Source organism: Vicugna pacos, chromosome 27, assembly GCF_048564905.1.
Source record: "Vicugna pacos chromosome 27, VicPac4, whole genome shotgun sequence".
NCBI classification, from domain to species: Eukaryota; Metazoa; Chordata; class Mammalia; order Artiodactyla; family Camelidae; genus Vicugna; species Vicugna pacos.
The window spans coordinates 20,676,266-20,688,392 of NC_133013.1; the positions used below are offsets into that span (position 1 = coordinate 20,676,266).

A 12,127-nucleotide genomic window follows, 5' to 3' on the forward strand; every position below is an offset into this window, starting at 1 on the left:
GATTCAGTGATTTCTCACTGTGCTGTTAAAGTGAGGCCAACAAAACAAAGGAGTCATATATGTGAAATAATTTAAGAAAACATTTTAGTGTATAAACGTTTGTCAAGTCTGGTTATGAGTTACACTTTTGTTCTTAACTATTCCTTAATAGGGATTTGACAGAGAAAGGCTAGCCCTAGTAATGACTAGGTCTGCCACGTTCCTGTTTTCGTTCTGGGCAGCTCGGCTGTTTTGAGTCCCGCCCACCTTTGTGTATTTCATCTGTGTGTTGCTGGGGAGCTTGCATCCTCCTGGTGCATTTACTCTCGACCGTTACTCTGCTCTGATCATTCACAGATTTAGTCATTAAGTGTTTTTAAAAACTTGCTGTATAAAAGGAACTGTACTAAGCATTCAAAATGTACAGCTGTGAATAAGATTTGGTCCCTGCTCCTGAAAAGATCACAATCGGGTGAGAAGAGAAAGATATTTCATTAAGTGAACATGTGAACCAGAGCGGAAAGAGCCCAGAGGGGGCAGAAGATAACTCTGGGAGCATTGGGGAAAGCTTTACAGGGGAAATTACATTTGCCCCAGGACTCAGTGGGTAAGTCGGAGTTGGCCAGACATGGGGAAGAGCCCTCCAAATAAAGGGAACAACGTACGCTACAGCTCAGGGTGATGAAAGATCACAGAATGTTCTGGAAACTCTGAGGTTCATTATGGCTGGAGCATAAGGCTAGTGAGCCACGTGAAATGACAGGAAATGAAGTGGCCCAGTTCGATTCACGAAAAAACGTGCAATATTTAGTCGTCAGAACAGTCCATAATAGCTAAGATCTGTAAAGTGGGAAGAGGCAGGGAAAAAAAATAGTTTATGGACCACTGGTCTAGACACGCTAGAAGCAGTTTCAAATCATTAAGAAAAAAAATTAAAATTCAAGCAGAACAAGCCCTCTCTCCCATTCCCTGAATAATCATCTCATCTGTAAGGATGCACCGGACGGACTCTGATTCTCAAAGTGGCATTTACATGCAGGTGTTTATGAAGATCGGAAAATGGGAAACCATAAGGCGCTCACACAGTTTAGCCCTGATTCTTAACCGTGCAGTCAAAATCCAATACATTGCAGCTTCGGCTTTGTTACCTCCACTGACTTCTTCACGCAGTGATCGTAAGACAGTGACCACCGCCAGGCAACAGTGACTAAAGGTCCACTCCCTTCCACGGTGAACATCTGAACTGAAAATCCAACATCTGCAGTTTGTTAGGAAGGATTTGGGGAGAAAAAGAGGGCTTAACATTCAGCAAACTAACGTTTGCTCATTTGTCTTTTTTTAAAATATGGTGGGTTAAGCATTGAATCCATCCAGAAAAGTCTGTTCTCACGCAAAGTGAGATGGGAAGACCATCTCCAAGCACAGTCCGGCTGTACCATTACAACGAGTTTAAGCCAAGAAGAGAGACTTTTCCACCCTCCAGTCTCCGGAGTTTCCTGCATATAGGCAGGAAGCTTGACAAGATCACCTTCTGGGATCCTTGCTGGCCCCAGGTCAATCATGCTTGCCGTCTTCTTTCTCTGTGAGTTGCTGTGGTTCTAGAGGGGTTAAGTGCGTTACATGAATGCATCCTCTTTCTAACTGTTCTATAGAGTCGTTTTGGATGGAATGGGGGAAATGCAGATACAGAAACCCACGAAGAAAGAACAAGGAATATATGGCTGTTCTGTAGCCAATCATCACGGTTCAGATGCGGAAAGTTCTCCCGTGCTGTATGCAGGTAATGCCTCTTGTTGAAACCTGGAATGCTTGGTCTTTGTTTTTGTGTTTAACATGAAACTCGGGAGCAGCAGTTTTCACACTTCAGCGTGCCAGAGAATCCCCTGGGGGCTTTGTGAAAACACAGATTCCCTAGACCCGTTCCCAGAGGTTCGGATGCAGCAGGTTTGGGATGGAGTCTGAGAATGTGCCTTTTTAACATGTTCCCACGTTGTGCCAGTGCTGCTGGCCTGAGGACCACACTTTAAAAACAACTACTCTAGAGTTCACTTTCTAAGAACTGGGAATTAATGAGACGGGGCTTAACTGGCAGTGTTAATAGTATGGATTTTTCTTTTTTAAAGTGCCACCAGCCAATGAAAGACGGTAAGTACCCTTTAAAGTTTGCTCTATACCTCCCAATGGTATAGCCGCCAATCCTTAGAAACACTTTCAGGAAGTTGTCACTCTAAGTTAGTGTGAATTGTCCTAGGAGGTAGACAAAGTCATTTTAATATTAAAGTGTGCTTTTATTATGACGGAATATTTTTAGGTGGCAAAGTTTTAAGCAATGCTTCCTTGTGGCAAGCTCATGTTCTGGGATTAAAAATAAGAGAGTTATCCTTTAACTGTCTACTCTGTGGGTTCTGGTGTCTGTGGCTCAAGTAAACCAAGATGAGATGAGGGACAGTATCAGGGATTGCAATCCAGCATTTAGATGACTAAGCATTGAGCTTTATGGCCAGTAAATCACTTCTTTAAATTGAGGAGGTTGGACCAGTTGATTTTGAAAGCTCCTTGAATCTGTATAGCTTGATGCTAAGTCCCTCTTCTGACTGAGTTCCCAAGGTGGAGTCTTCAGCCTTGATTTTCTGTGCCTTCATCCTGTTGGATTTTTCGCTCCTATAAGGATCTGCTCCTTTCCAAAAACATCAGTTCCAAGGTTCTGGAATTCCTGGGAGGAATAGAAGTCTCTGTTGTAGCTCACAAGTCTCCCCTTAAGTCCACATCAGAACAGTCCAGATTCAACGGAAAGCTGGTGCAAGATCCTCAGAGGCCAGAGGACATGTGACAACTCTGGCCCTTTCCCAGCCCAAGAGTTCCTATCTTTTCCATTCTCAGGTTAGCGGTTCAGTACCCCAGGCACTCCAGGAGAGAACAGAACATTTGGTCACCTAAGTGTAATCATTCCCGAATTCTCTTCTCCAGGATACATGATTACCAAACAGCTAGCTTAAAATGTTATTCTTTCATGTATGATGCATGGGTGATAAAACAGGTTAAGGAAATGTGACCTCTCCCTCCAGGAGCTCACATGCTAATGGTAGAAGAGGGAACCAACCATGGCAATAGTTCTACAGTAGAGGAGTGTTGCCTTCCCTGACCCCTTACATGCTGCTGAGAGACCCCTGGTCAACCAGCACCTTTCTCTGTCTCGACACCCATCGCCCTGTATGGTAATAGTGTCTCCCACCAGTCTGTGTGTAGCTTGAGGTCAAGAATGGCTGTTTTCCAACTTTGTCTTCCCATTGTCCAACTCAGACTCATTTCCTGAGTCAGTTCATGAATGAATCTGGTGAAAGCACATAGTTTTAAAATCCAGGAAAATAAAAGTCTGTATCAGATCCTGATTTTTTGCAACCTTGTTTTTATTATTTTTTTCCGTGCAAGTTTTATGCAGGTTTGTTTCAAATTTTCCTTCCAGAAAAAGAGGCAGGTGGTCCCAAACCCTGGTGTGTTTTGGTCCTGCTGTAACTCATCCACAGCTGCACGTCAGAGATACTGTGCCTGCCCTGCCATACCTTCTTTGTTTCTTATGAACTTCTGAGTTCCTTCTTTTGCAAATTATGAAAGAGGACTTTATCCTCAGTTTTGGTTATAAAACCAAAATATCCTCATGTCTGCATATGGTTGTTGCAGTACATCTTTGTAGATATCTCTTCGAATGGATCCATCTGTCCATCCATCCACTGAGCACCCCAGGGCTGTGGATGTGCAGGTTCCCCCTGGGGCACCGCAAGGGATACAGAGAGAGCCAGGAGTCTGCTCCTGCTCTGAGAGAGCTCAGCGAAGTTTACCAAATGCAGCACAGTTTGCCAAGAGCAAAAGCCTGAACCTAACATAGTTTCCTGCTCCCTTTGAATTAAGAGGCGCCTGTCATCTTGTCTATTGAAAGAAATATCACCAGACCGAAGCACGATCATCTCTCTGTCGTGATTGGAGGCATCGTGGAGGCACCCCTGCGAGCAAGCGTGACAATCCAATGCCCTGTAAAAGGTGAGTGTGGTCATTTCCAGTGGGAGGGCACAAGGCCATTCCAGTGCGGCCAGGAGACACCAGCTGGTATTTTGGCATCTTAGTTAGACAGCCCTACGGGCTTGAGAATCTGGTTTTCCAGCACCCTGACAGTGGGTCTGTCTCCCAAAGGTGGGTTTACAGCAGCTTATGAGACCAATGTGTAAAGCAAAGTGCAGTTTACTCATGGCCCTGAGGACTGTGAGGGCAGTGTCCAGGCCCTGCCCTATATGCTGTCATGTTCCTGTTGGCAGGACCAGAAAACACTGTCCCTCTGGGCAGATCTGCACCAACTTCCAGCAGGGGATTGCTAGGCGAGCATGGAGTCAGAGCAAGGGGGTCTGCAGGAAATCATGAGCTGCATCCTCCAACTAGACCAAGCCTGTGCTGCGCAAGGCCAGGTCGGACAGTGAGAACGTCAAGGTCCCGTGGCCTAGACTCTCTATCCTGGACTGTCCTGGGGTGAACATCACCAGTCTGTGCCTCAGTGGCTCTCTCTGCTTTGTTTACAACAGCAGATAAATCTTTCCAACGGACTCATCCTTTCTTTAATAGAAGTAACATTTTCAGTCTGAACTTGTCTTAATCTAGGGCCATTCTGCCTCTTTAAGCCATGGATTCTTAAGTCTTAGTCTGTGGGTGCTGCACACATGTATGTTTTACTGGGGCCAGGGGCCTGTGTGAATAGCTTTATTTTTTTTTAATTGAAGTATAGTCAGTTTGCAATGTTGTGTCAACTTCTGGTGTACAGTGTAATAGTTCAGTCATACATATACAGACATATATTCATTTTCATATTCTTTTTCATTATAGATTACTGCAAGATATTGAATATAGTTCCTTGTTCTATACAGTATAAACTTGCTGTTTATCTATTTTATGTATAGTACTTAGTATCTGCAAATCTCAAACTCCCAGTTTATCCCTTCCTACCCTATTCCCCCTCTGGTAACCATAAGTTTGTTTTCTACGTCTGTGACTCTGTTTCTGTTTTGTAAATAAGTTCATTTTTTTTTTTAGATTCCACATATGAGCGATCTCATATGGTATTTTTCTTTCTCTTTCTGGCTTACTTCACTTAGAATTCAATCTCCAGGTCCATCCGTGTTGCTGCAAATGGCATTATTTTATAATTTTTTATGGCTGAGTAGTATTCCATTGTATAAAAATAGACTTACCATATGATCCAGCAATCCCACTCCTGGGCATATATCCAGAGGGAACTTTAATTCAAAAAGATGCATACACCATAATGTCCACAGCAGCACTATTTACAATAGCCAAGCCATGGAAGCAACCTCAATGTCCACTGACAGATGACTGGATAAAGAAGCTGTGTGAATAGCTTCTCAGAGCTCAGAGTTGTGTGGCTGGTTTCTCAGAGACTTGTGAATGCCTCGAGATTACGATCTATTTTAAGGTGACTTTGTGTATGCCTGTCATTTACTGTGCCTTGATTTAATTCTCTGGAGAAGTGTATTTCCCTTGTTTCCACGTTCTGATGGGGTACCTGGAGTCGCAGCCACTTAAGCCGAATCTTGCCGAGGCTGGAGAGACCAGGACAACCGGAGAAGCCCCTCTTGCGGTTCTGGGTACCACCGTGAAGGTGCATGTCATGACAGGATCCTAGGACACAGCCATCCAGTCTCAGGCTCTCCCTCCCCGGTAATGGTCAGTTACTTGCCATGTTTCCAGAGTTGCACTGTTGGCTCCACAAACAGTGGAAATTTGCTAACTCCCAAGCTATTATTTTTCACCCCTTGGAAGTCCCTTGGCCTCCACAGACTTTTGAAAAAATCCCTCCAGCCTCCCAACTGACTCCACCCACAAATATGTGAGTTTTCTGGCAAAACACACCTACCCGTACAGAAGGGCCGGCATTCTCTGGCCGCAGCAAGGCGAAAAGCAGAACGGAACTCTGAGGTTGCCAAGCCACGAATGTCTAGAGTTCCTTCTGCCCTACACCTGCAGAGGATTCTGCAAAATAGATCTGACTTCTATTAAGAGAAACCTCGACTTTTAACATTACTTCCTGATTTCTTACTTCCACACCAGTTTACAATTAGGCTTTCTCGGGGACGAGCCATTGAAAAGATCGTGGAATATTATTTGCTCTCGTAAGTCAGGGACTGGATTCAGTGGAAACAGTTTTTGTGAGTGAAGCCTCCGGCTAAGACCATTAAACTTGTCTCAGTTTATTCTCCGGGCAGGCCCAGTCACCATGTGGGCCGTCTCTGACCGCTCCCTGACTCCCTGACTCCTGCGGCCCCCTCTGCCCTGGGCTGTGCTCCCTTGATGAAGCTCAGAGTTGGAAGCACGCCTCTGGGAGCATGCCCCTGCCCCTCCCTCCTCCCAGTCCAGCTCTGAGTAGGATTGGGCCCATTTGGTCTTGACCTGGCAGTCCTCCCCTGTGGACTACACCCCAGAAACTCATCAGGAGTCCTTTCCTTCTCAAAATAAACACCTCCTTTTGAGTTTTGTGCCATTTTCAATACGCCTGCAGGGAACTTAACTGTGTTTTCTTATGAGCAGAAGCTGTAGCTAACTTAGCTGTTTATGGAGATTCATCTTGTTAAAGACAGATGGTGAGGTTGACGAAGAGCTGGAAGACTTGGGTTTGACAGACAGGTCTGTCACTAGCTGGTATCTGACCCTAGGTGAGTCATGTGTCCGTCCTACTCTCATCTCGACAATAGGAAAGCTGCTCTGTGAGTGGAAGGCGGGACTTGGTTATCACCTGTTATCGCTGGCTGGACGAGGGCATTGTAACATTACAGACTTGAATACTGCTTTACGAAGTTACACTTTCATACTGCAAGTTGAGATGACTTGTCAGTCAGTGGCATGTATACACTTTTCTTTTATTTCTCAGTTGTCCTTAAAATGGTTTCTACTAATGATATAGTGAGCTTACCCGTAAGTGTATTTTAGACAGATTCATCGTCCTTGGTTATAGCCAAATGTGCTATATTTCACCCATGTGGTGTGGATGTCAATAGTGAGTTCTCTAGTCACTCTTAGATGGTATTTCTAATGATGATATCAAATAATAGAACCTGAAAGTCTGTATTTATAAGGGTTAAAATTCCAAGGTGCAAGAGTTATTTGTCTTCCTCTTTAAAAAAAAAGTTTCCTCTAAAAATGTGAGGAGTGGGGGAGGGTTTAAGCTGCACCCTCTCTGCCACCTTCTGGTAAGAAAGGAGAGCTCACTGGAGGAAAATGACCCGTAAAGGTCAGTAGCTGCACATTTTTTTTCTTATGTTAATGCTTAGTAAGAACATGATTTATCCTCTGATTTTCTCGCATGTGTGTATTGTGTTGCTTGCTTTTCTTACTCCTTAAGCTCTTTAGAGGTGCAGCTGATCTGAGTCTCTGCTCCAAAGCTGGGCTCCACTTTAGCCTCTGAGAAACTCTTGGCAAGCATCACACTCACTTTAATGGTTAGACTTTAAAACCTTCCCATTAAGGTCAGAGATAAGGTGAAGATACCTTTATCACTGCATCTGTTCAATACTGTGTTAAAGGCACTAGCCAGTGCAGTAAGATAAAAATATTTTAAAAGGAAAATGAAATGTGATGTTTAGAAAAAGTTCTATTTACAGACAATATAATTATCTGCATTGAAAAATCCAAGAAAATATACAGAGTTTCAGATCCCTAAATTCAGTGTGATTCCAATTATTTTTAGAAAAGAAGCCCCTACAGGATTGCTGGAACTTAGCAAACTGATCCTATAGTTAAAATGGATGAGCAAGGGACCAAGAAGAGCCCAAACATTCTTGAAGAACAACAAGGTAGTTCGTTCACATTTGCTCTGTCAGCTCTAAAGACTTATTATCAAGCTAGAGTAATTACAACAACGTGGCATTGGCAAATATGTAGACAGATAAATGGAATATATTGCCCACAGCAGATTTAGGCATCTATGAAAAAAGTATTTAATAGCTGTACAATTAAAAATCAATGAAGGATATACTATTAAGCAATGGTAATAAGATAATTGGTTTTGATAAATAGATATAAAAAAAAACTCTACCAAAATAAATTCTAACTGGTTTATATGCCTAAAATATGAAAAGTCTAACACCTTTATCATAAAATATAAGTCATATCTTTATGATTTGAGGATGGAGAAGGTACAAAAAGTACAAGGTATAAAATAGAATGCCTGCTAGGTGGTGCTAATGGTTGCACAACTCTGAATATATTAGAACTGCTGAATTGTACACTGTCAAAGGGTGAATTTTATGATATGTGAATTATATTTCAATAAGCTGTTATTTAAAAAATCGATAAATTTTGCTATGTTACAATTTGAAAATCCTGACCCCTGCAAGACACTATCAACAAATTTAAAAGTCAAGCCACACTATGGGAGAAAATATTTGTTATACAGTATCTAAGATATATAACTAGCTTCTGCGAATCAATGTAAATAACAAATGAAAACAAAAATAGCCAAGGATATGAACAGGCAGTTCTTAGAAAGTAGAATCCTAATAAGCATATGAAAACTTTCTCATCCTACTAATTAAAAAATTAAAATAGAAGTGAGTTTCCATTTCATAACTATTAGGCTGGCAAAACTTACAGAGTTTGATTTTCCAACTATCAAGTGTTGGCAAGAATGTGGAGAAACAGAATCTCATGCAGTGCTGATTGGAGTGTATGTTTGAAGAATTACATTAGACAACAATTTACTAAAATATGACCAAGTCAAAGATGCTTAAAACCAGAAGTTCCACTTGCAGCTATAGCCCTTGTAGCAAGGCAATGGTTACTAGATTGTGCATTGCACCTCTGTAATAGTGTATGTGTGTTTATGTGTGTAGAGGGGTGGCAGTGGGAGGAGAGAGATTGATTACAAGAGAAAGAAAAGACAAAAGAAGCAAAGGAAACAAACTAAATCTCTTGTCAGCAGGAGAAAGGACACATGGTAACGTTCACTTGCTGAATGCTATCTAGTTGTAAAATGAATAAATTAGAGCTACAGGTGTCAACATGAATAAATCTTCAAAACATAATCCTTCCAAAAGGGTTTTAAGAACATTCAGTTGGGAAAACATAATCTTTTCAATAAATCGTGTTGATACTACTGGATATCCACTTGCAAAAGAATGAAGTTGAACCCCTACCTTATACGATATACAAACATTAACTCAAAATGAATTGAAGACCCAACTGTAAAAGCTAACAGTATGAAACTCTCAGAAGAAAACAGCCATAGTCTTTGTCACTTTGAATTAGGCAATAATTTCTTAGCTATTACACCAAAGGTACAAGCAACGAAATAAACAGGTTAAATTGGGCTTCTTCAAACTTAAAAAGTTTTGTGCTGCAAAGGACACTGTCAAGAAAATGAAAAGAGAATCCACAGAATGAGTGAAAAGATCTGCAAATCATATATTTCATAAGAAAGTACCCAGAATTTAAGGACTCTTATAACTCAGCAAGAAGACAAATAACCCAGTGTAACTTGGACAAATGATCTGAGTAGACGTTTCTCAAAAAAAGGCACAAACGACCAGTTAGCACATGAAAAGATTCTCAACATCATTAGTCATCATGGAGACATTAATCATAACTACAATGAGGTGCCACTCCACACACTAGGATGGCTCTAATCAAAAAGATAATAAAAGTGTTGATGAGAATATGGAGAAATTGGAAACCTCATGCACTGCTGATGGGAATTTGAAATCATGCAGCTGCTATGGAAAACAGTTTGCAATTTCCCAGAAGTTAAACATATGACCCAACATTTCCACTGCTAGGTATATACCCAGGACAAATGAAAACATATGTCCACACAAAAACCTATACCTGAATACTCCTAGCAACCTTACCCATAATAGCCAAAAGGTGGAAACAACTTAAATATCCATCAACTAATGGATGGATAAACAAAATGTAGTGTATCTATACAATGGAATTGTATTCGGTCATAAAAAGTAATGAAATATTGATACATGCTAAAACATGAATGAATCTTGAAAAACGATGGTAAGTGAAAAAAGCCAGACACAAAAGATCACAAAGTGGGTGATTACATTTCCATGAAATGTCTAGAATAGGCAACTCCATAGAGACAGATTAGAGGCTTCCAGTGGCTGAGAGGAGAGGAAAGTGGAGGAGAATGGAGAGCCATGACTAATAGGCACAGGTTTCCTTTTGGGTGATGAAAATGTCCTGGAATTAGATAGTAGTGATGACTGCACAACTCTATGAATACACTAAAAAAATCACTGAATCGAAAACTGTAAGAGGGTGAATTTTACAGTATTTAAATTATATCTCATTAAAATCGTAACCATGATGCTCACAGTATAATAGCATTGAAAGTTTAAAAACCTGCAGCATGTTTTATTTATGTATTATTTATGACTGTGTATGGAGGAGATACACAAACATCCATGGGGAAGACCCAGACCGGTGTCAGGATGGTTGGTACTCCTGGGAGAGAAAAGAAGGAAGGGAAGTTCGGGGGTGAAACTTGAGCTCTGACTGTAAAGCTTTATTGCTTAAACAGGAATTAAAGCAAATAAAGCTAATCACCTTTTACAAAGTGTAAACTTACTGGCGGTATAAACTGAAGCCCTACACCTCTGTCACTTTTAGCCCCCCATTTTTGGGAGAAGATGGAGAAAATGAGCAGGTGAAGGTACAAAATGAACTGCATGTAGTGTGAGTAAAGACAGACGGGGGAGTTAAGGGTCTCCCCAGGTCTAAGCAGGGTGCTTGGTACTCCCTGAGACGCAGGGCAGGAAGGGAAGCCTTTCCTATCCGAGAGATGGTGGTCAACTTCAGAAGAAACATATTACATGAATTTAGAAGTATTTTCTTAACTGGAGGATTTTTTTTTAGGGTTCAAATGCTGTGAAATATACCTGGAGTTCTGCTGACGTCTAACTAAGTTATTAGCTTTCGTTACTGGTTTTAATAGTTTCCCTCACAGGGGAGGATTTTGAGAAAATTTTTGTGGCGCAGCAAGATTGCGTGCTTAAATTCCTGAACATCGCCTCATCTCTCTGACAATTATTTTCCTCTGTCAGCTGTTGGTTTACATTATATAGTGTGGTAATGGTAGTGATTTAACATCTTTAAGACACAAATCCCTTTGACCATCCCCCCCACCAAAGAAAACCTTCTCTCTCCAGAGAAATACATTTACCCACAAAGTTTTGCATGTAATTTTCAGAATACTTAAAAAGAAGACTTGAGGATTGTCTGCCTGCTCTTGTTTTACGAACTGAACATTCTGATGCTTTTGACCATATTCTAAATTAAAGCTGACTTCTTTTCCTTCATCTGTAGTTTTTGAAACAGATATACTCTTCTATACTGTTTATCTCTTTTTATACCATGTACAATCCTTGAAGTAGCTAATATTTTTTAAAGTACATTTAAAACTTCTTCTTCCACAAAAAGCCTATCCACCTCCCTTGTTTTTCCAACTTCTGCCTATGAGACAGAAATGTCCCCCCATCCTCCTCTCTTAACCCTATATTCAGTCAAACAATCAATCACAGATAGTGGGAAATTCCATCCATCTTTCCATCCACTCAGCAAGCCTTCACTAAACATCTACTAAGCCTCAGCTGGCTCCTGAGTACACAGAGACGAGTAAGATCTGGTTTCTGCAGCTGTATAGACGAGGAAACTGATATAGCAAATGCAAAAAAAAAAAGTGTTTATGAAGACACATAGGGGAGAGACTAATTGAGGCTCCCAAAGGATCAGAGAAGGTTGACAGAAGAGATGACACTACAACCAGGCCACTTGGAACAAAAAAGGAAGGCCATTTTTGTTGAAACAGCGTGTATGCAAAAGAAAGAGCATGTAGGCAGAAGCATAGAAACGTGAGAGCCCCTGGCTTATTTGCAAAACCATAAGCAGATCCATGTGCCTGAAAGCTGAGGGTGTGAGGGAGAGTGGTAAGAGGTGGGTTTGGAAATCTACGTGGGGACCAGATTGTGAAGGGCTTTAAATGTCATGCTAAAACCCTTGAACTTCCTTTTACTGGAGGCGGGGAGACAAGAAATATTTGAAGTAGAGTAATGGTGTGAGCCAATCTGTGTTTTAGGAAGAGCATTCT

At 41.4% G+C, this 12,127-nt stretch overlaps 1 protein-coding gene across 1 annotated transcript in view; it reads left to right on the forward strand.

The window, feature by feature from the left end:
- ADAMTSL3 (ADAMTS like 3) overlaps positions 1–12,127 on the forward strand; it is a 259,617-nt gene that overhangs the window by 215,519 nt on the left and 31,971 nt on the right. Inside the window, exons 22-23 of the mRNA XM_072950888.1 lie at positions 1,632–1,759; positions 3,886–4,014. Coding sequence (XP_072806989.1) covers positions 1,632–1,759; positions 3,886–4,014 — 257 coding nt within the window. The remainder of the gene's footprint in view (positions 1–1,631; positions 1,760–3,885; positions 4,015–12,127) is intronic.